The 24,149-nt window shown below is 42.0% G+C and overlaps 2 protein-coding genes across 5 annotated transcripts in view; one reads left to right on the forward strand and one right to left on the reverse strand.

Moving 5' to 3' along the window:
* Positions 1–352: 352 nt before the first annotated feature.
* Positions 353–15,722, forward strand: st14 (ST14 transmembrane serine protease matriptase). Of its 2 annotated transcripts, none has more exons than XM_061288687.1 (19): positions 353–600; positions 3,598–3,745; positions 4,271–4,428; positions 4,950–5,020; positions 5,724–5,896; positions 7,555–7,590; positions 8,093–8,324; positions 9,485–9,624; positions 9,711–9,814; positions 10,096–10,205; positions 10,414–10,544; positions 10,812–10,916; positions 11,587–11,694; positions 11,772–11,885; positions 12,287–12,406; positions 12,753–12,933; positions 13,554–13,822; positions 14,375–14,511; positions 14,594–15,722. In XM_061288687.1, the coding sequence occupies exons 1-19, from the start codon at positions 580–582 to the stop codon at positions 14,753–14,755; spliced, it is 2,520 nt and encodes an 839-aa protein (XP_061144671.1). In that variant the 5' UTR covers positions 353–579; the 3' UTR covers positions 14,756–15,722. The 2 variants fall into 2 exon arrangements, with proteins under 2 accessions (XP_061144671.1, XP_061144672.1); XM_061288688.1 differs by having other exon boundaries at positions 8,096–8,324.
* Positions 15,723–20,261: 4,539 nt separating this feature from the next.
* kirrel3l (kirre like nephrin family adhesion molecule 3, like) overlaps positions 20,262–24,149 on the reverse strand; it is a 103,081-nt gene continuing 99,193 nt past the window's right edge. For 2 of the 3 annotated variants that reach the window (XM_061288722.1, XM_061288724.1), the window contains 5 exons: positions 23,896–24,094; positions 22,718–22,837; positions 22,503–22,612; positions 22,278–22,367; positions 20,262–22,173 (listed from right to left, as the gene is read on the reverse strand). In XM_061288722.1, the coding sequence (XP_061144706.1) occupies positions 21,679–22,173; positions 22,278–22,367; positions 22,503–22,612; positions 22,718–22,837; positions 23,896–24,094 (1,014 nt within the window). In that variant the 3' untranslated portion in view covers positions 20,262–21,678. The remainder of the gene's footprint in view (positions 22,174–22,277; positions 22,368–22,502; positions 22,613–22,717; positions 22,838–23,895; positions 24,095–24,149) is intronic. The other variant, XM_061288723.1, reaches the window with a different exon arrangement.

Genomic DNA, 24,149 nt, shown 5'->3' on the forward strand with positions numbered 1-24,149 from the left:
CGGCTATTTATTACAGGCTTGAGCATAAGGGGAACATTCTGCTTGGTAAAGGGCGTCATCTAGTGGCGATACATTGACACTGCATTAGAAATGCAGTCGGGTTCAACTGTAGGAGAAAAAAATATGAATGTTATGATGACCGGAGAAAAATATTGTATTATTTGCCCAATATATGTTGGTACTAATATATGTGTATTTGTGTGAATGGGGAAATCTGACCTGCGTTATTTTAAAAAAGAACAAATCCAGTCCGTGTACCTGAGCTATTAGACGAATGCCACATCCAACATGGCACTTGGTATCAGAGCAAGCCGGAACACCAATTACGTCAGTGAGCGTCCGCAGGTATTTGTGGGCGTGGCGTGTGAAATAGGTGTGGAGGGAAGAGTTCTTTTTAAGCGTTTCCAACCTGTGTCGACACAGGAAGTTGTCCGATTTCATTTGACAGGGACAAAACTTAATTCGATCACCGCTTTTTTGCTTTTTAACAGCACAAACGTTGATCTTTTACTGATAACCAAAGAGGGTTGCAGAGGATCTCGAGGGTTCGTATCTTGTTGGTTTGGAGCGTCGTTGAGGATGTATGCTGCGAGATACGACGTGAGTGAACGCACCGAAACTGATTATTTATTTATTTACTTTTTTCTTACTTACTAGTTTACTTTGCACTTACATTTTTGAAATAATTTATGTGCGCGCAATATTACAAAATTAATCCAGTCTCCCACCCAAAAATGGAAATGCCAACACGTATAGGCTGCAACTCGAGTTATTGTTAAAATGACTGGTCTGTTGTAGCCTACTTCTCATGTAGGCTTGGTCAAGGAGTGGTGTAACTCAAACGGTAATGATTATTGGATAACAATTGCCTAAATTAATGAATACAGATTTAAATCTGGTTAATATATTATCAGAAAAACTTGACTTGGACGTTCAGTGTTTCCCAATGAGCCGCACTTGTCATCCCGAAACTCTCCACTTTTTAATTATTATTTTTTTAAATGATGATTATTATTTGACCCTGTTCATCAATTTAGCCATCTTATATTTATTATTGCTCTAAACACCGGCATTTGGACACCTTTGCAAAGGCACCATATATGGCCCCCAGATTATTATTCTATTGTAGGTCGACTATTTGACCTTTTTATAACAATATTTCTCAGGACCATTGTTGTTAATTTAAATGCACATTTCATCCGAATTCATTTGTTTTTACCCTATGTTGCAAATTTGAGGACATCTTAATGATTCACCAGTCCACTACACAAGCAATCTGCACTTAACCAAGACATGCTCGGATTACTGTTTGCTTTTGTTCAGTATGGCCAGCAGAGTATGACATCATTCTTAACCAGTAGAAATGACAGCTGGCCAAAGGTGAAGCTTTCCCTCCAAACGTTCATTAATGGTTACATAGTGCTGCTCACATTGCTGCTCTTCAGGGAAATAGTTTGACAATGTTTTTAAATGTATTCTTTTAGTCTGTGTTGTTACCTGGAAATTTCTCTCTAGTAACACAACCAGCTTTGAGATAGAGTATATGACATAAGTAGACTACCTCACTTATGGCTTCTGTTGTAAACCAAGAACATAATAAAGTAGAAAACATAAGTAGGAGAGTTACCAAGTAAAACATTGAGCTCTTTACTAATGTGCTTGCAGGCCACCTCATCAAGCTCACCTAATGAGATCCAAAACAGCAGTTTAATCAGTGTTACCATTGCAAGAGACAATAATGCTCACTTTCAAATGTTAATGTTCGAGTGATACTAATCTTATACTTGATTCCAAGCCGACATTAATTTGCAGCCATGTGTATACCGGAACTTTCCTATGTACCACCATCATCTTCAGCGCAAATGGCTCTGTGGCTGATCCTTTGCAGTGAAGCATTTCATATATCAGTTATCATTATCATATTTAAATTGTTATCATTATAGGCCTTCTCAAATATTAACCTTCTGTAACTATCCCTACTTGCTTTTGTACTCTGAAAATAGAAAAAAAAATAAAATAAAAAAATACCTCAAGTCATAAAATCCAGGTCTACGCTAATGAGGATGCAGTAAGCAGTACAGAAAATTCATAGGTGGATGGATTGGATGAATGGATGAGTGGGTGGATGAATGGATAGATGGAACATTAGACTAGAGTGTTGCTGTGGGACATTTGGCTTACTCTGTCAAGAAAAGGGATGGATTCTGTCTTATTTGCAGGGTTCAGCAAAAGAAGAACGCTTCACATCATTAAAAAAGGGGATAATATCTCATTCCCAGAGTGAAGAATGAACCATGATAGAGATTGCTTAATGGTTTTATTAAGACGTGATTAATTGATGGAGGAGAGAACTGATAGGCGGGAGGCCCCCGGAGCACTCGCTGACCTCATCGCTAAAGATTTCTCTCATTCCGGCCCATGATTGCCGTTTGAGATTCCACTTAGCCGGCGTGTGTGGAAACCAGCGTTGAGTAAGAATAGGCCTTAATTGCAGTGAGTTATCATCGCGACTCATGTAATTGAGCCCCCATCGTAAGGGCCGGCCCGCCTGACAAATTGATTTAATACCGATGCGGTTTTCCATCCCTAATGGCACTCGGGCTTCTTCGCTCATCTCCTTCAGGCTCTGAGAAGAATGTGGGATTTTCTTTTTTGCCACAACCCCAAACAGGTTTGACCAGTCTTGCAAATTTACTTACGTTACAACCTCTTACAACCTTACGCACTTGAGCTTTTTTTTTTTAACCACACAGTGTTACTCTGCACTAAACTGTCTGAGATTAATCCTCTTTTATAAATGATTTCACACAGACTGTTTTCAAGAGCAGTAGCCAGTAGTTAAGGCAGATGGTTCTTTAAAAAAAAAACCCCGCTTTACAAAGTACAACTTGAACACAGTCCAGTGGCTGAGCTGCTGATTGATTGCTATTTTCCCCATAGGAAATAATGGATATACCCGGTAATTGGAATTTTGTTCTCTGGTCAAATTGTCACTATCATAAAATCTTTAAGTGTGCAGCCATTCTTTAATAACATTTTAACTGTCTTGACAGGCATGCAAGTTTTCTTAACGATAATATAAATAAAATAAAGCTCTCTAACTTGAATGAAATAGGCACAAGTTAACACATTTTAGGTTTTAAATTTTTTATATTGCAGCGCATAAAAAGTAAGCACAGCTGATCATAAAATATACAAATAATGAAACAATCTATCTTAACTTTGATAACAAATGTAAATGGAAAATGCCGGACTCGTTGCACAATAAAATCGGCTAATTTCCATACATCCATCAATTTCCTACCACTTCGTTTCTTCTTCAAGCTTGCAAGAGATTGTTATTTTCGGGAGAACATTCTGTTGAGTATGAATCCTTCATATATGCTTCACTCAATGTCTACACTCAAACCACTAAACTCTTTCTAATATTTCTTTGCATGGAAAAAATAAAAAATGAGTGTAATTAGTAAAAACTAAAAATGATTATTCTTTTCCCTGTGGCAACCAAACTCTAGACAAACAACTTACCTGCAGGAACTTATTTTCAACAGTTCAAATAAAGTCCAATTTGTTTTATGCTCGTATGATTTCCTTCAGGGCCATAGTGACCGCAACGAGCGGATCGACTTCTTAACCAGCAAAGAGAAAGCCTCATCCAAGCGGAAGCTCGGCACTGTGATCGGGATTCTGGTGGCAGTCCTCATCCTTGCTGCTGTGGCTGCTTTCCTAATTTGGTTTTTTGTCTGTGAGTGATGTTTGAAAGCTTCCGTCATTATCTTCCATTTTATAAAGACTTGAAGTATGCTTTTATGTTGAGGATGATACTTTTTGCATAAATCAAAGTTATTTTTTGTATGATTTGATAAGATGTTTTGAAGTGTTTACCCCCGGCCGATGTCAGATCGCGTGCAGACAAAGCTTGCATCAAAATCAGTGTTTACTCTTATCGTGTAAGCTCCTTGACAGGAGATTGCTACAATGGCTTGTTTGGATGTTTTTGATTTCCCTTTAGCTCATGTGACAGCGCTGACTTTCTCCTTTTAAATAATGTGAGGCAAAAAAAAAAAAAGTTTGCCTGTCATTTCCACATGCTGGGTTCTGACAAAAAGCTCTGTGAAGTTTTGATTAGCGGCCCCTTGACATAGCCGGCAGTTTATCTGTCCTCTCAACTCCAGATCAATCTGCACGGCTTTGAAAATAGCGTTTCAGTTTCATCTGAGGAAAAAAAAAATATGATGTGCAGTTGAAAAACTCTATTTCGCCTTCTCAGTTAAGGATGCTGAAGAAGCCACCATCAGTCAGCAGCTAAAACCTAAGACGCTGATGTTCAGCGGCCACATGACGATACCCAATGCCGAATACAAACAGGAACTGGAGGACACCAGCAGCCCTGAATTCGAAGAACTGGCAGTCAAACTGGAAGCAATTGTGAGTTTGATGCTGAAAGGTCATGCATATTTTTTTTAATCACCCTTGGTCCATCCAAATAATCAAATGATTATCCTTTTATAATTTGGGGGTTTATATTCATGTCTACTGTAGACATTGCACAACATTGTTAATGCCTGACCTGTAAAATATTTATGGAGAGAGAGAAGGCGCAGAATTAAGGCCCAAAAATCAACGGTGTGGTACTTTATTCTCTACTGTGTGTACATTAGTGGTAAACTAGTTGATCCACATCTATAAAGCAACACACATAAATATATTTCTACATACTTTATTTATTATTTGGCCGTCCTCGCTTTGATTACCTTAGCTAACGAGCCTAACAGTTGTGTTTACATTTGTTTTATATCCTAGGGACTGAACAAGACGCTTTATTTGAGTATTGTGTTTTTATTCAAATCCTTTTAATATACTTGTCTATTCAAATGGATTGATGTCTTTAGGGAAGAGCAAGCAAAGCTACATTATCTGTTCCTAAAATGTACATTTTGTCTACACAGCTTGAGGAAAACCTGAAGAAGGATCCGTTGCTCGCTGACTACTACACAAAGTCTGTTGTCACGGCATTCAGGTACGTTTGGGGTAATGATGATGGTCGTTATTATTGCGTAAATGTTAAGCAATCAAGAATTCACACTGAAGCCATTGTGCCATTTTTTTTTAACCCATTTTAATCATGCTTACAGGAACTGAATCAAAAAAACAAAATGGAGGCCTGACGGGTTCAGAATAATCAATTTAATAACATGTTTTTTGAAGTTTCACAAAAGGCAATTTTTCAAACCCAAACTACAATTTTTTTATTTACTCAAGTCGGGCGGCAAAGGAGATGATTTCATGCTTGCTTTATTCAGATGTGGTGGATCACAAAGGTGATTCATGTGTTTGTCATTTCATGATTCACGCAAAGTTGCATATTTTGGATGTGCACCTCGCCCCCTTCCCTTCGTTCCAAGTTCATGACAACCTCTAGAATACAATTGTACTTTATTATTTTTTTCTTTCAAAGATGATTTTGATTGTTAACCTTACGGGATTATGAAGCCTCACCAAAAAAACAACAACAAACAAGCTAAAGTGAAAATCTTTGTGTTGTCTGCACACCAGCTCGTACTCAAACAGTAAATTTAATTCTTTTTTTTTTTTTTTCTTTAACCTTTTTGGTGAGTGTTCACAGTACATAGTCGCTGCTAGATGGCAGTATCAGCATGAGATCACACCTGCTTAATTTCTCAATTTTGTCTCTATGGGCAATTTTTTTCTGCTTGTTGCAGTGAGGGTGTGATCGCTTACTATTGGTCCCAATTTGATGTCCCAAAAGAGGACCTCGAGGTTGTGCCAGAGATTTCCGAAGAGCTGGTGTCAGAGACCTTGGAGAAGGGAATAAAGGAGCAGCAAAGCACGAGGAGCTCTGGTCCGCTCAAGATCAGTGAAATCACGGCCACACGTAAGCATGACTTGCTTTTTGATTGACATGTGGCTTTGAAATTTGACAGACACTTTGATTGCATTGATTTGCTACGCCATGGGTGGGCAGATGAAATGATGGAGAGGGCACGACTATATTTTTTATCAGTTCTTCCCAGGGGAGCTGTATAGGACTTTTTTTTAACTTAGCCAGATGAATAATAAAATTGTCATTTTAATATTCCATACTCAATACACGTATAAAAGATCCACCCTTCAACACAATTATCTTCGAAGAGTCAAAAAAATCCCATACTGTGATGTTTGAGTTTATTTTTGCATAAAAAAAATAATGTTTAAGGACGGCACACAAATGCTGAACAGCAAACCATGTTAAGTCCAAGAACTAATTTATTTTCTTTTTTTTTTACCCCTCAAAACATTATTATTGTTATTTTTAGATAGTTCAGATAAAAAAGAAATTCCTGCATGTTATTCGAAATCCTCAAATGATTATGATAAACAATGACTTCCCATCTGTGTTGCTAGCTTGCTTATGTGTAAAAGTAATATTTATTGACTTGACTGACATTGAATGAATGAATACTAAAGTTTGCGTTCAGTACTGTTCATTCAATTTATCGTGAATTAAAGATATATAGTCGTGACTTGGTATCAAGGCACCTAAGAATACTGCATCCATGTGAAAATGACAAAAAAAAATGATATCATTTCCCCCTCGGGGTAGGTGTGGCCAGAGAGTGTCACGGGGTGGCCATGGCCACCCTTGGTCACCCCGTAGCTCCACCCCTGCTTCTCTTACTCCATTAATATGAACCTTTTCAAACACATAGCATTTCTTCCACCAGCACCTAATACGCCTTATGTATTGGCTTACGAATAGCTATACTCCGTTTAAACATGGCACTAATTATCCAATGATCTTCCTTGTTTGCTATGGTGACTTTATTTGGCCTTGCGCTATTTACTTAGGTTCTGTGTAATGAAACAAAGAAGTAGACCAGCCACACAAAAATGAAAACTTGCTCCTCTGGTCAGTGTAGCTGCTTACTCTAGTTCAACAAGAAGTTTTTTGACAATGGCGTCCGCCTGCGTACATCCCCGCCGTATTTGAGCCCAACAGTCAGTAGCTTGCTGTCATCTTATATCAACTTTGCTATTCTGTGCAGTATGCATTACATTAGAAGAGCTTACTTAGAGTTCTGCTGATAAGATAATAAAGCATCTCGCAGACGGCTGCTTGTACGCCACCAGCCATTGCGCATTCATACATTTTGGTTCCTCGTATGGTCCGTTTGGAGAGGCGCATTATTCTTCATTCTGTCTTGCCGGTATTCCCCATTGCATTTATCCACAAGCTGGCCACTAGCCAATAGCTGACCTTGCGACTCTTGAGACGTTTGGCTCTCTTGAAAATGATTTCTGTGGGTGTGATTTGATGTCCTTGCCGTCGATCCTTAAGCAGAGATGTATGGCTTGCTGCTTTAAGGCAAGATGGATGAGAAAAAGCCATACACAGCATGGCCGTTTCCCCCCTAAAGGCGGGGAAATGGAGGAGAAAATGTGCAAAGCTAAATATTTTAGGCCTCTACATCAAAGTCTAGTTGCCTCTGAGCCTCAGTGACATATTTCGGCCTTTCTTCATCGGTCTAACGCTCTCTCTCCTTTTTCGTCTAGTCACTGACCCCCGCATGGCCAGGAACCCCCGAGCTCGTGAGTACAATCTGTCCAATTTCAGTCACTCAAGGCTGTCTTTCTATATCTCACCCACACTGGGCATTTCAAAATCTGACCAGTCAGTCATCATGAAGCGTGTTTTGATTTCTACTTTATTTCGCACTCCCTCAGTTTAAACACAACTATACAGAGTATCTTCGTTCTTTGAGTTCTTTGTCAGTCTCCTTTCATAGAAAGTCTTTTAACTACGAAAGCCGTAAATTGTTTTTAAAAATAAATCAATAAATGAAAAAAAATCAGTCTGCCTTAAAAAAATAAAATTAATTAATTATGATGCTTGCGCTTGATCATTAACTCTCACATTAAAATTATCTTTAAAGTAGCTGTCAAAATGCAACGTTTCCTCCGCCATGATTTAAATAGTCTTTTTCCTCCATCCTTTTTTATCATACTATTTTTGCTTGTATTGGCTCCATTTAGATTGCTCAGTTGTAACGGAGCTCAAGTTAGCAATGTGAACTAATCCATGTGTGCTTAGCAGAAGAATGTTTCTTCCGCCTGGAGGCCGAAGAAACGGCGTCCGAATTTTCCTCTCCGGGGTACCCCAGCAGCTACCCTCCGCAATCCCGCTGCCAGTGGCAAATCCGAACCTCGGCCACCAAGGTCATCTCCGTGGCCTTTCCATTCTTCCACGTGGAGGACGACTGCTCCGATGACTTTGTCTCCATTTATGATTCCTTGAGTCCTGACGATTCTCAAGCTATCACAGAGTAAGTTCCAAATAAAATAAACCGAAATGTTTTGTCATTCCCAGCGGAGGCATAACGTTAAAGAGACTCATTCTACTCTCCCAACAGCATCAGGACGTCACTCGGACATAAATCGCATTCTCGTTTGGACTTAAAACCTCTCCAGGATTTGTTTAATAGGGCTCAACCGATGTTAGGCTAATTTATTTATCCTTGAAGATCAGACAGCGAGGAGATGTAGTCCTACAGTATTCCCAAAGGGACACCCTACGAGGAATCACTGTTACACAGGGATGAAAGTTGTTTTGATGTGGCTGAAAAATACGTTCCACATCAGTCCTTTCACTGGATTTGTGAGTACAACCAACCCAGCCTCTATTTGGCCCTGAAGCCTTTAGCGCTGCATTTATGGTTAACATTCTCGACCTCCGTGAGATTGAGTTGGCCTAAAAAAACCTTCAAATCCATGAAAGGTGCCAACCTTAATCCCGCCCACAGTGTTGTGTGTAATTGCACTTTGTCTGTAGGGGGGGAAGGATTACATTCTCAAAAGTATAAGCCCGTCAAGTGCAAATTCAGATTGCGGAACAAATACACCTAACGTGGTGCGTAACGTACTATTGAGCGATCGAGGTGACAAGGTGTTTTATGAGCGCCGTAGCGTAACGTTTTTTTAAAGATATGATTTGACTTGGGTACGTGTGTGCGTTTGCGCTCATTTTCACACCCGCACACACACATGCGTGCACCTCTATCAAAAGTTTTGATAACCCCCCCCCGTCGTTTGACTTTGAATCTCCTCCAAAGCAATCTCATCTCTCCTTATTTATCTTTCTCCATCTCGCCTTGCTTATTTATTGATTTATTTTCAAATTAAATCATTTCAATCTTGTTTGTGACATTGATGTTTAGAGTGAAATGACTCAAAGCTTAATGCAAGACGCTCGATTTCTCCCGCCACACCTTTTAGCGTATAGAGAGAAAGTAAAAAAAGCTTTGTAAAGAAAGTTTGGTGCAAAAAAAAATTGCTAAATGCTTCTCTATTTTTTTTATCTCGCTGGGGAAAAAAAAAATCTGCAAACCTTTTAAATGGTATTTTTTCCTGTTAAGACCAAGATAATTCAAAACATTTATTATGAACATTATTTATTATGAAGAATATTGTTTCTTGCGTCCCCTAGGAAATGTGGTCACAGACCCCCATCCAACCCTCTGGAGGTGGTCTCATCCGGTAACATCATGCTCATCAACCTAATAACCGATAGTGAGGTCCAGCGGCCCGGCTTTAAGGCATTGTACAAAGCCATCCCTAAATCTGAAGGTAAATAAGCACAAAAATTGTGCCACCCCCAGCACTTTTATGGTCCCTGCTGATGCAAGATTAAACGTGTGACGCATTGTTCCCAGTCAAGACCTGTGGCAGCGTCCTGACTGCAAGCTCAGGAGTCTTCACCTCCCCTCTCTACCCGAGTTTCTATCCTCCTGCTGTGGATTGCAAGTGGACCATTAAGGTTTGCAACGATGAGCCCCCCCCCCCCACACACACACACACGCCCCCTACCGTTTCCTTCCTCCCCCTCCATCAGCCTGCCATAAGAGGAACGCTGAGGCAGCATTACAGCAGCCAAGCTGTTCAGTATCTCCTCCATCTTCATCTGTCAGGCCACTGCAGATGGAGCTGAGCTCTGCAGCTCATATGCATCCAACTTACAAGTGTTACGGCTACATGTCCTTACGTGCGTTGCCTGTATGAGTAAATAAGCTTGTAATGACAAACGCTTTTGTGATTTAGGTCGCTCCCGGGAAAAAGGTGCGTGTGAAATTCACCCTGTTCCGAATGAAAGAGCCTGGAGTGGATGTTCGTTCATGTCACAAAGATTATGTGCAAGTTATGGGCAAAAGGTAAGGTCTTATATTGTTGTGATTAATCACTCACCGGACACTACATTAGGTACACTGCACAATCAAATAACACAGTCGAGTTAAAAAAAAATGCGGCATTGCCAAATGCAAGATGTCGTCACCGCAAATCCTGAAATCTTTTGTGCCGTACCTAATGACGTGTCCTCTGAGTATCCGAATGTGTCCTCATCAAGTTATCTTCCACCAGGTATTGTGGCGAGCTGACCTCGTTGGCCCTAACCAGCAACACTAACACCTTAGAAGTGAGGTTCCACTCGGACGAGTCGTACACCGACAAAGGCTTCAGCGCTGAATACATAGCCTACGATCCCGGAAACCGTGAGTTAAAACTGGCTTTATATGGTGGTTGGCTAACTGTCAAACTGAGCTGTGATTTGTGTCAGAGAAACTCCCGCAGTACTAATAGTCAGAGCAGTTGTTTATTGGGGCCATTTTTTATTTTTGCTAGTGTCACTCAGGAGCACTCCTCTGTCTGAAAGCCCTGGGCTTCACAAATGGATATATAATTGCACTGATGAAATGGCAACGTGATAATTGTAAAGATATCGTGGTATTCTTTTCAGTTTTCCATTTCTTCTGCTCCAGCTTGCCCCAACATGTTTGCCTGCGCTTCCGGTATTTGCATCGCCAGAGAACTCAACTGTGACGGCTGGAACGACTGCGGTGATATGAGCGACGAGATGAAATGCCGTACGTTTCTTATCCAAATCATATTTTCTCGGGAATTTTCTCAGTTATCAGCACTTTTTGAATTAATTGAACTAAATCCTCTCCACTATTGCTAAATAAGTCTGTAGGGTGGAAGTGAGGTCACATTTTTACCTTATTTGTTTTGATTATGGCTGACAAATATTTTCTTTTGTAAACAACGAGGCAGCTTTGTTTAGTATTCGAATATTTAAACCTCCAATTTTTTGGGGGGTCATCTAGCTCTGTTATGACAGGATAGGAAAGCATAAACCAAAATCCCAGGAGGCCCACAAAATTGTCCAACATGTCTTAAAAAAAGTACTAACTGAAGCCTGTCCCAATAAATTGCTCCACACAGTGTAGGAGATAATAAAAAGGATAGGGTGATGTTACAAATACGAGCAGACTTTAAAGAGCACTTTGTTTTTGGACACTTTCCTCAAAGCTTGCTCAGTTTTTTCCCCGCCTTTCCAAATGTGTGTCAGTACTTTACTCCATGTAAACCACAGCAATAGTTGTTTTAAAGTATGCTATAAATAAAGTTTTGTTTCGAAGCTAACTTTCTAGTAATTGTTGTTACAAGCGTCAATATATATTTGAAGTCATTTCTGCCTGAAGCGTTTAGTTTTCCTTCCTCATTTGGTTCAAACGCGACGCTGTTTTCCCTCAGAATGTGGCGAGGGCCAATTTAACTGCTTCAACGGTTTGTGCAAACCTAAACTGTGGGTTTGCGATCGCGTTAATGACTGCGGGGACAACAGCGACGAGGAAGGCTGCAGTAAGTCAACTCAACCCGTGTGTTTTTTTTTTATCTTTTGCCTATTCCAAAGTAATGTCTCTGCCATTTAAATACAGGCTGCGAGCCAAACGAATGGCGCTGCGGGGATGGAACGTGTTTGCCTCAGGACGTCGTATGCGATACCAGGATGGACTGCGAGGACGGCAGTGACGAGGCCTCGTGTGAAACCTGTAAGTGGCGCCGCTTCTTCTTTCGCAGCTCGGTCATGCATTCGGAGTGATTTATAAGCATGTTACACGAGCCGTTAAGTGCTTCATGGAGGCTTTAGCCAGCAGCAGACGTAAAGTCTTCCTCGAATGTATTTTTCCTCACTCTGCACTTCTTGCTTTATGTGTTTTACACAAAGGCCACTCTTGAGTTTCCTCTTCTGTGAATAAAGCAGGATATTAGACCTGGAGACCAATCAATACACCTAATCAATGATATCTGCTCAATCACATTGCATTTCCACCGTTTAAGGCTGACGTTGAAGTCTGGCTGATTGCATGCTGTTGTTTTGGTTCGAGTTAGCGCTCGATTTGAATATTGAATGTGTTTTGATCTGGCTTGTCCTCACCCGACCGCCTGGCAGCCCCGGGCATCTGCTCCGACTTCAGCTTCAAGTGCAAGAGCGGCGACTGCGTTAATAAAGTCAACGCCGAATGTGACCGCGTCGACGACTGCGGCGATCACTCAGACGAGGCCGGCTGTAGTAAGTAGTCTTGATTTTTATTGTCCCTTGCTATGTTCTGTATTCAACTGAAAGCAGCTTTAATCTCCCCGTTGTCATTTCAAGCAGATTATGAAAAAAGCGGTGTAGAGCGCTCCGCATTTCGCTGTTTTAAAAAAAAAAAAAAAAAAAAAGCCGTAGGCATTTGCTGCATTATTTTTTTAATTCTTTGAATGCAGCTTTTATCTTATCATTTATTTATTCAAATTTAGCCTCAGGGTACGGTTGGTGTACGTTTCTCATTTTTGATCACAATGTGACATTCTGCCTTTTATCAATGTTCCTAATAGAATTGCTTTAAGGCATCTTATCTCATTTTCATCATCAGATTGCGGTACCAGGCCGTATAAACTGAATCGTATCGTGGGAGGCCAAAACGCCGAGCTCGGGGAATGGCCTTGGCAGGTCAGCCTGCACTTTCTGACCTACGGGCACGTTTGCGGGGCCTCCATCATCTCGGAAAAGTGGCTCCTTTCGGCTGCCCACTGTTTTGTTACCCACGACCCAGCGTGAGTCATGGCTGAAAGACACAATATATACACTTAATGTATAAACACAGAGGGGCTCTCTTGTGCATACTGTTATCGTGTTTTATTATTCATTGCGTATTTGACATTTTATCAGATCTCATTATGCACTCTTCTTGGGGGAAAAAAACTTGAACTATGCACAACAGAGGACAAATTATACAAATTTCAAAGTCTGAAAAAGAGCCCCTGATGATACAGTTAATTCAGAAAACCCCTGGGGGGGGGGGCCTACATTTACATCTCATTTTGGGTAAGGACAAAGCTGCACTTCTCGTAGTCGCCTGTAGGTGGAGCACTTTCCATGCTGATACTCCATGAGGCACATAATTGAAGAGGAAGTTGATTGTTTCTGCAGATTTCCACTAAATATTGATATTTGCCAAATGGAACATTGTTTAATCAAAGTATTTACAAATGGGACTTTTCCTTTCCAATACATCATCATAAGGAGTGTAAACAGTGCAACTAAACAATGAATGTAAATTGCACCTTGCAAAGACTAATGATGCTGACTTGAATTTTTTTATTCCACCAAGTATTCAATCTTTTCACAGTTCTTTTGCAATTACATAACCTCTGCATCCTCCTCGCTTAAACAGAAATCACATTGAGGCCAACTGGCAAACGTACAGCGGTATGCAGGACCAGTACAGGCAAGATGACGTCCAGCGCCGTTCCGTGAAGAGGATCATCAGCCACCCGGATTATAACCAGATGACCTTTGACTATGACATTGCCCTGCTGGAGCTCAGTGAGCCTCTGCAATTGACGAATACTATCCAACCCATCTGCCTACCCGCTCCCTCCCACGTCTTCCCTGCAGGCATGTCCTGCTCGGTCACGGGTTGGGGTGCGAACCGAGAAGGAGGTAGTCAGCACACACATTCTGCTTCCATCTTCAATCCTGCTCTATTTTTAAAATGGCTGATTTATTAAACCCATTCTGTACATTTCAGCTATTATTCCCCAATTTTGCCCCTCCGTTGTGTGCATGTGTGTGTGTGTGTGTGTGTGTGTGTGTGTGTGTGTGTGTTTCTCCACTTTGCATATCCAACACTCATCAAAGTTAAGACATTGCACTCCTCTCCCATTGCTCTCACAATGAGCTATTCAGCTCAGCTCTTCATCTTCCATCACTCTCTGCGTCCTCTTTTTATCTCTCCCATCCCCTTTCTTACCTTTAATGTCCTTCCTACTTGGTTCTCTCTCACATCATGGCGTGCTTCTCTCCCGCCTCTCATCTTTTTCTAATCTGCTCTATTCCATTAAGCCTTTCCCCATATCCATACATCAAGACGGGCGCCGTTCCTCTGGGAAGCCTCTTAAACCTTCATTAGCTAACACTAATCCAGCCCATTAACACCTTTGATTTGAGGGGCGAACATTGTGGAGCGCTGACCCCTTTGTCCTGTTTTCTCAGGTCAAAAGACGCAGCTTCTACAGAAGGCGTCGGTGAAAATCATCAACGACTCGGTGTGCAACGTCGTCACGGAGGGCCAGTTGACCTCGCGGATGCTCTGCAGTGGATTCTTAGCCGGAGGAGTCGATGCATGTCAGGTGAGAGGAAACTAATAGATGTTCTTCACACTTGTGTGAGTGCTCTCAGCGCCAAACTCGTAACCCTTCTTTTACGACCTAGGGAGACTCCGGAGGCCCCCTCGTGTGTTTTGAGGAGAGCGGCAAGTGGTTCCAGGCTGGGATAGTGAGCTGGGGTGAAGGCTGCGCTCGCCGCAACAAGCCCGGTGTCTACACTCGTGTCACCAAGCTGAGAAAATGGATCAAAAAGGAGTCGGGGGTTTGATCATGTGACAACGAGCGGGAGGGATGACGAGCTTGGAAGGTCGAACTAAAAGACATGGAGCATTCCCATCTGTATTTTCTTGAGCGGCAGCGACAGACTGAGGAGCCAATACGTGGACCCAGATCCTCATTTCAATGAGTCCAAGCACTTTTTTTTCTGGTATTAGCCCTCCTCCCAAGCCAACAGTGACACACACACACATTGGCCACATTTGCTATTGTAATCAACCACTGTATCTTATCATTGTTTACAGATTAAAATTTCCTCACCAAAGATAAAAATCTAAATATGAACCATGAGTATTGTCTGCATTTTGCCAATATTTGGGCATTGGAGTCACTAAGATGTAACGTTTTTTTAAGTGCTTTTCAGGAGATTTGACCTCTGTTTTTTTTATTTCTTGTTTTTAGCTAACAAATAGGAACTCGTAATGGTTGTTTAATAGCCTTTATGTCACTGTAGAGTTTTTTTTTCAGGGGGTGGAAAGGCACTGTCCAAAGTTGGAAAATCTTGTCACCTTATTAACATGCCTGTGAGAGGTAAAATCTGTCAAGCGTTGGAAAATCACCAAACTTGATGTTCAGGGCCATTTTGGAAATACCCATTAGAAATTCTGTGGATCTGTTACATAGTTTGTGAGCTATATTTGTTGGTCCACAGTTATGGCTGAGCTTTCATTCTTTTCATCCATATCTTTTCTTAATGTGAAATTGGCAAAAAGTTTATTTTACAATCCAGCTACATGATTTTAATTTGGTGAAAATGTGATGTATATTAGTTTTATTAGTAACTTTTAAACCTTTTAAAGTATTTAGGAGAATAAACAATCCCGGAATGAACATTGGTTTTCAAAGAATTTACTATAGACCAATATTTTTGTACACTATGTGGCAGCGATAGTACAGGCATAGTTTTACTTTTTTTTTGTGCAAGTTCAACAATAAACAATTCTGATTGTCTTCCCCAATTCCTCTTTGAATTCATTCTTTGATTTGCGTTTGAATGGGCCATGTTGTACATAACAAATGCACGTCTTGTGACACATGATAGTGAGCTAATGAGTATGTTGTTCACGTCCCTCTGCCGAGGCCGCGCGACTACCTGGGGAATCCAGGTGACAAGACAAACTCATATTGTCAATAATACCTGCTTTTGTCCTATTAGCCCGCGAGACGGGCATGGCGTGTTCCAGGAGCGTACACGTATGGCAAGGGTCGTACGACCGCTTCTGTCTTCATTAAAAACCGAGCACCACTGTAGTGATGTGCAAACTTCAGGTGTCGGTAATCCCCATTGAAGCTGGTGCCACCTCGCCGTAAATATACGCATATATATGCCTAAATATTGTTATCCATTATATCTACTGCAATTTCACATTGGATTGCTGGTTTGAGATTTACTTTGAATATTACTATTTTTAATAAACATTTATGTTAAAACTTGTCTGGTGTTTTATTCCTTGTTTTTATATTCGCCAATTAAAATGTAAAGATCGGACATTTGGTTAACTGCTTTATATGACAAATATGTGTATGTATATCTACTGCAATTTCACATTAGATTGCTGGTTTGAAATTTACTTTTATTATTATTATCTTAATAAACATTAAAAACCTGTTAAAACTTGTCTGGTGTTTTATTCCTTCTTTTTATTTTTTTGGGCATGAAAACAAAAATTTGACATTTGGTTAACTGCTGTATATGACAGTATGTACGTATATGTGTTTTACGTTGTGTAATATGTGTTGGAGTCCCCCAAAATAAAGAGCAAGTAGTCAAATACACATTCTTGACACATACAGAAAATGCATAAAGTTATTAGGTACACCTGAAAATGGTGGTTTACCTAATGTAGTGTCTGTGTGACGTCACAAATAAAACAGCCAATCAGGAGGTGGGGGTGAGGGCGGGTGTGGCACTTTTCCCTTTCAGTTCAGCTTTGGTCATGATTTTTCCCTAATGAACTGACCTGTTTTTAGGTACACTTGAAAATGGTGGCGTACCTAAAGGAGTGTCCGTGTGACGCCACAGATCAAACAGCCAATGAGAAAGTGGGGGTGAGGGCAGGTGTGCCACTTTTCACTTTCAGCTAAGCTTTGGCCATGATTTTTCCCTAATGAACTGGCCTGTTATTAGGTACACTTGAAAATTGCGGTGTACCTAATGGAGTGTCCAAGTGACGTCACAGATCAAACAGCCAATCAGAAAGTGGGGGTGAGGGCGGGTGTGGCACTTTTCACTTTCAGTTAAGCTTTGGCCATGATTTTTCCCTAATGAACTGGCCTGTTATTAGGTACACTTGAAAATGGCGGTGTACCTAATGGAGTGTCCAAGTGACGTCACAGATCAAACAGCCAATCAGAAAGTGGGGGTGAGGGCGGGTGTGGCACTTTTCACTTTCAGTTAAGCTTTGGCCATGATTTTTCCCTAATGAACTGGCCTGTTATTAGGTACACTTGAAGATGGCGGTGTACCTAATGGAGTGTCCAAGTGACGTCACAGATCAAACAGCCAATCAGAAAGTGGGGGTGAGGGCGGGTGTGGCACTTTTCACTTTCACTTCAGCTTTGGCCATGATTTTTCCCTAATGAACTGGCCTGTTATTAGGTACACCTAAAAATGGCGGTGTACCTAATGGAGTGTCCAAGTGATGTCACAGATCAACCAGCCAATCAGAAAGTGAGGGTGAGGGTAGGTGTGGCACTTTTCACTTAAACCAGGGGTGTTGACCTCCAGTCCTCGAGGGTCCGCGTTCCAATATGTTTTCCAAGTGACCCTCGTTAAGCGCACCTGCGTGAAAAGTTTTAGCTCTTGCAGAACGTGAAAGGAGCTAAAACTTTTCACGCAGGTGCACTTAACGAGGGAATCACACGGACACTCCATTAGGTACACCGCCATTTTCAAGTGTACCTAATAAGAGGCCACTTTATTCGGGAAATATCATGGTCAAAGGTCACAGGTGTCAAGCTCTAGTACTTGGGGCAGCATTCCAACATGTTTTCCAAGATTTCAAGATTAAGCTTTGGCCATGATTTTTCCCTAATGAACTGGCCTGTTATTAGGTACACTTGAAAATGGCGGTGTGCCTAATGGAGTGTCCAAGTGACGTCACAGATCATACAGCCAATCAGAAAGTGGGGGTGAGGGTGGGTGTGGCACTTTAAACTTCAACCAGGGGTGTCGACCTCCAGTCCTCGAGGGGCCACGTTCCAATATGTTTTCCAAGTTACCAAGTAAATTTGCTCCGCCTACTTGGGGGCGCTGCCACCTTATTTATTTCCACATAAATACTTGCATTTGCATAGAAAGCAAGGTTCCAATTCTAAAAGCATAAGTATATGTTCACACCTGGGCTTGAACCAGATGCTACTGAGCAAGAGCCCATGTCACTAACCAGTCGGCTCTTTCGACCTGTCAATCTACTGCTGTGTGCACTGTTTTGTACTAGTGATGTGCATTCCAGCTTACGTAAACTGAATCATTAGAATCGGTTCACTCAAAAGCGCATATTTCGATATTTCCCTAATGAACTGGCCTGTTATAAACATTAAAAACCTGTTAAAACTTGTCTGGTGTTTTATTCCTGGTTTTGGTTAGGGTAGAGCTAGGGTTAGTTTAGAGCTAGGGTTAGGGTTAGAGCTAGGATTAGGGTTAGAGCTCGGGTTAGAGCTAGAGACCTGCGTGCAAATTCTCTATAATAAAATTTTAGGCCCCACTGAGATTCGTACCTGTGTCACTGGGGTGAGAGCCCAGAGCATTAACCACTACACTATGGAAGGCTCGTACAAATTTCCTGGAACAAAACTGGTTTTATGGACTATCTCACTAGCTCTAACCCTAACCCTAGCTCCAGCTGTAACCCTAGCTCTAACCCGTACCCTAACCCTCTAACCCTAACACTAAACCTTGCTCTAACCCTTGCGCTAACCCTAACCTCTAACCCTAGCTCTAACCCTTACCCTAGCTCTAACCCTAACCCTAGCACTAACCTTAGCCCTAACCCTAGCGATAACCCTAATCCTAACCCTCGCTCTAACTTTAGCTATAACCCTACCTCCTGCTCTAACCCTAGCTCTAACCCTTACCCTAGCTCTAACCCTAGCCCCAGCTTTAACCCTAACACTAGCTCTAAACCTAACCCTAGCTCTAAACCTAACCCTAAACTTTAGGGAGGTGTATTGTGATATGGGGCAGTACACGAGGAACTGTGTTGCAAATGCTCTATAATAAAATTTTAGGTCCCACTGAGATTCGTACCCATGTCACTGGGGTGAGAGCCCAGAGCACTAACCACTACACTATGGAATGCTCGTACAAATTTCCTGGAACGAAACTGGTTTTACGGACTATCTCACTAGCTCTAACCCTAACCCTTACCCTAGCTCTAACCCTAACACTAAACCTTGCTCTAACCCTTGCGCTAACCCTAACCTCTAACCCTAACCTCTAACCCTAGCTCTAACCCTTACCCTAGCTCTAACCCTAACCCTAGCACTGACCTTAGCCATAACCCTACCTCCAGCTCTAACCCTAACCCAAGCCCTAACCCTTACCCTAGCTCTAAGCCTAGCCCCAGCTTTAACCCTAACACTAGCTCTAAACCTAACCCTAGCTCTAAACCTAACCCTAAACTTTAGGGAGGTGTATTGTGATATGGGGCAGTACACGAGGAACTGTGTTGCAAATTCTCTATAATAAAACTTTAGGCCCCACTGAGATTCGTAACCGTGTCACTGGGGTGAGAGCCCAGAGAACTAACCACTACACTACGGAAGGCTCGTACAAATTGCTTGGAACAAATCTGGTTTTATGGACTATCTCACAAGCAAATAGTTTACTGGACCCCCAACCTTTTTTGCGCCACGGACCGGTTACGTGTCAGAAATATTTTCGCGGACCGGCCTTTATATGACTAAATAATACATTTATGATAAATATATATAAAACAATACGACTATTTCTTTCTTTTAGTAGGTTTTGTTTGAGTTTTTCCTTGCTCTCTTGGGAGCTTAAGATCAGGGGATGCTTTGAGAATAATTGACAATGATATATATATGCATATATATCTGTCTGGTGACATTAGGAAAGATGAAGAAAACTCCCCTCATATGATCCCGGTCAGCATATCGCGTGTCGCTCCGGCTGTTTGATCTGTGACGTCACCTGGACACTCCATTAGGTACACCGCCATACTATAAGTGTTCTACCACTAAAACACGCTACCAGCTCAGTGGCCTTGTGTTAGAGTGTCCGCCCTGAGATTGCGAGGTCGTGGGTTCAAACCCCGGCCGGGTCATACCGCAGACTATAAAAATGGTACTCAGTTCTTCCCTGCTTGGCACTCAGTGTAAGGGGTTGAAATGGGGCTCCACTGCCGCTCATGATCTTTAATTTATAAAATCAAGATTACCCAAAGAGAAGTATAATCTCTTGTTGCTACGTGGGTTGCTTTGCTTGTCGCCGCTCCGCAGTGGAACTGTTCAAAATTCCACACTTGAACGCCGACTTTATCGGAAATGGTTTTATTTAAATATAAATATGTGTACAAAGATACAAGCAATGGTAGCTTATATTTAGCAAATAAAATTCTTAATACATTATTAAAAGAATGATCAAGCAAATGGCAATTAGATGAGATAAAAATAATAAACAAGCAAAAAAAAACATTCGGTGATTGGTAAAGCAAAAAAATAAAATAAATGTGTGGCTCCAAATCAACCAAAATGAAGATAGATACGTATTATATAAAGATATATTACAATAGAGCAGCTTACACGCTGTACATTAAGGCTTATATAAAATATAAAAATAAAGACAAGCGATGATTTTGCCTCCACTATCAAGTTTGACTTGTTCTCGTCAGGCCGTCAAATGGCAGTGCAGGCATCAAACACGGAAACATCCACAAGGTAGAATGCGAGTGATCCAGATGCAGAACCAAACGTCTCAAACATGAAATGGACATGACTCTAAAGGTTTTCACTAGACACACCATTTGCATGCAACAGAGAGAAAACATGGGCTTAGGCCATTTGTACAGAGATTTCCCAGGGTAGTACTGTTTCTTGTAAACATTTTGAGACCATTTGATTAAGATGTAAACCGCCCATCTTGACAACTGCCCGGCATGTTCCCCCTCCCACCTGACAAGTTTAGTTCAGTCAAAGATTGCCATCATGTTACTTCAAAACGATCATTTGATTGTTCTGCTAATACCCTACTTTCCCCTGCTCCACAATCACAAAACACTGTAGAAAACAGTACCAGGGTAAGGAATGCAGTACTGGGACCCCAACCCTGTAAAATGGTCACCATCTTTGGGTTTTTATGGCCTTTTCATTTGCTTCCTTATTAAAACATACTCTTGCCAGTTCTTTATGGAAATCAACTCATCTTCATATTTTCTGGTCCGGTTGTTTCCTTGGGGGCTCCAAGGTCAGGCCAAAGTATTCGCAGGTTAGTTTGTTTCTATGGCTAGCTCAGTCACTTGTTGGTAATCAACACAAATGTGCTTAGTATTCCTCTGGCATGCCAACCAAAAAACAGCAGAAGACAGATGACGCTAGATTGTTCATGTCCGTTTTAAAACTGTAAGAACTTGATCGCCGATGTTTCATATTGAGCGCAAAGTAAACTTGAATGCAGCTATACCACTTTTGTCAACCGACAGGCTATCTCCACATGTTTGGGTCATGTGTGGGTCAATCATGCAGAGATAAACCGATGAGGTATCGCTCTTCGATTAGACTTGAACATCACAATCTGCTGAAATGTTCAGCTTTGTTAAGCATCGATGATGATCCCGCCATTCCCGCCAACGGCTTGCTGTGACTCCCTCTTAATATTTGTCCAAAGTTGACAAAGTTCATGTTAGTTCGTCGTTAACTCCTCGTAGCTTTTGATTTCCGACTCCTTTCGTCTAATCAAACATGCGTCTGCATACGTTGTGAGGGTCGGCCGTAGTCCGACTGTTGGGAGGACACTTGTGACGAGGCGTAAGAGAAACGGGACGAGCTGGACACCTTGCTGGCTTCGTCCGACTGGTCGTACGCATCCACTTTTTCATAAGAGGCCGGCTTAACGTAACTGGTGAAGGCGCGACCGTAGGTTGCAGGCAGGTAGGCGGAGCCACTGTAGACGGTTGGGTCGGTGGGATAAATGGTGGCCGGTTGAGAAGGCTGCTGTTGGGCGGCCTGTTGTTGTTCATACGTCGACTGGGTCAGCGTGTTGGTGGCGTATCTTTGGGCGAAGTCGTAGACCCGTGGCTGGGTACCGTGTTGGCCGTACATTGGGCTCGGGGACGGTAGCTGCGACGGTGTGTAGACAGGCCGAGGGTTGGGAACGTATTCGGAGAAACCGCCGCCGCGAATGTTCCGATCTTCGTGGCCGCGTACGTTGTAGTAGCCGTTGGTGGGATCCTTGAGTGCACAGAGAGGTAAAAGTCTCTTGAGTACTTGAGATTCTTTAGATGGTGAAAATGAAAGTATGGTTTCCTGCTATTCTTTTTCAAGCGTGTGTTTACCTTGATGTCCGATCGCTCATCCTCCTCCTCTTCCAAGAGATCACTGTGTTCTGTGCGAGATGTCCCGGGAGACTCGCTACTATTTGGAGCCTGAGGGAAGACGGCGCATGTTTTGATGAATTAATACAGCCAACAAGACCTCGCTTGGATAAGAACAAGACCACTCTCTGTTACATGTTGGCTCTGAATGACATTACTGTATGTGGAATGGATTTGGAATTTTACCATGGGCTCTTTGACATCCTCCTCGTCATCATTTCCTCGTGTGGCATTGTGATCACTGTGAACGATTTGAACTCTGATGTCGCTCTTGGAGAGGCGAGTACATCTTTTGCCTGCAGGAAATGAAAAGTGACAGTTAGGATCTATTTGAAATCAACTTGGACTAGATTGCTTGATTTGGAAAAAATTGGCGAGTGACCCATGTGTCTCATACTGACCGTTGAGCTCACCTTTTCCTGTGTGCCTGCAGCAGATGGAGATGAGCGTAATGACGCAAATGAGCAGGACACAGCCTCCGCCAACCGATCCACCAACAATTAACAACATAGGTGCGGCTTCTGGAACCAGAATAAAGAAAGCGATGGTTTCTCGAGTGTCGAGTATCGGAAACCTCCAAGACCAGGATAAACGTTTGATACAAAGGAAAAGACTTGAATTTGCTAATCCCTGAGATGTCAGTTCCTACAGGATGCAACCTCAGTTAACCGTGACCACAAACATATGCTCGTGCAGACAATCTAGCATCACACACTGGCTATTGTCTCTAATCTCCCCAAAGTAAACGTAACAAGGCTTGACATGCAATGAAGCAATAGACAGTCATCTAATTAGAGATTCCAGAAGATACCAGCGCCCATTTCTCTGGAGACCTCACTCTGCTACAGTGATTTCAATGACTACAGAGATCCTTATTTTTGGTGTCTGCAGCAACAAAGTCTTCCACTGGCTGCAGCATTCCAGTGTAATTTGAAGATCACTTTAGTGGAATGCAGCCAGAGATGCTGGGTTTGACTCAGAGACAGTGATGGAGAATATCAGTCCAACCTAAAACACATGACTCCATCTAATTGACTTTTGTCCCCAATCAATATCTATGTTATAAGGGCAAACATATTCATTAAAGCTAACCATCGGCTGATTAAATCATATCGATTGGGAGAGTATAATTAAGATAAGGAGAGGCATGGGGTCTGCTTTTACCTAATCTGGTCTCCTTTGCAGAAGGATTGAGAGTTTCATTATGTTGTCTACAGGAGGCTTCAGTGGGAGAGTTTTACATTTTGATTGGCGATTTACTTAGCAGGATTATGCAAAAACGACCTGACTGATTTTTAATGGAATTTTGTCGGGCTGTGAACCAATTCCATCTTGGTACAGAACCAGATTTAGTTTGACTTTTTCCTATACAATACTGGCAAATCACCAGATCCAGCAGAACTGGAGTGTAATGTCCAGAATTGGTTGCTAGCTAATCGTAGGACACATACCATAGACAAAAATATCAAAAATATTTCACACTTGCGTCTGTATTTACAAACAATTTGGAGTCTTCATTTAACCTAGCAAAGGATGGAGGAAGTTGGAGTACCAGGAGGAACCCCACAAAAGTACGGACCTTGTTCTTTGAGCGTGAGCAAGGCGGTGCCAGTGCCAAAGTTGTTCCAGGCAGTACAGTTGTAGCGCAGGTCAAAATCCGGCGCCAGAGTCTCGGAAAGCACCAGAGAGGACACAACTCCTTGATCGTTGGTTACCGTCTGCACTGAGTAGCGACCAGAGGCACCGGACGACAAGCTGATATCTCCAAAGGACCATACCTGTGGAAAAGAGCAAGATGGTACATAACAGATCGGTGAGTAATTCTTTGGTGAG

The sequence above is a fragment of the Syngnathus typhle genome, linkage group LG10 (assembly GCF_033458585.1).
Source record: "Syngnathus typhle isolate RoL2023-S1 ecotype Sweden linkage group LG10, RoL_Styp_1.0, whole genome shotgun sequence".
Taxonomy (NCBI): domain Eukaryota; kingdom Metazoa; phylum Chordata; class Actinopteri; order Syngnathiformes; family Syngnathidae; genus Syngnathus; species Syngnathus typhle.

What these genes read in the sequence shown, in the direction of transcription:
- st14 (XM_061288687.1), top strand. Translation starts at nt 580, where the DNA reads ATGTATGCTGCGAGATACGAC. An exon ending in AGCCATCCCTAAATCTGAAG is followed by an intron (nt 9,625 to 9,710) that starts GTAAATAAGCAC and finishes CATTGTTCCCAG; the next exon opens with TCAAGACCTGTGGCAGCGTC. An exon ending in GAGGAGTCGATGCATGTCAG is followed by an intron (nt 14,512 to 14,593) that starts GTGAGAGGAAAC and finishes TTTACGACCTAG; the next exon opens with GGAGACTCCGGAGGCCCCCT.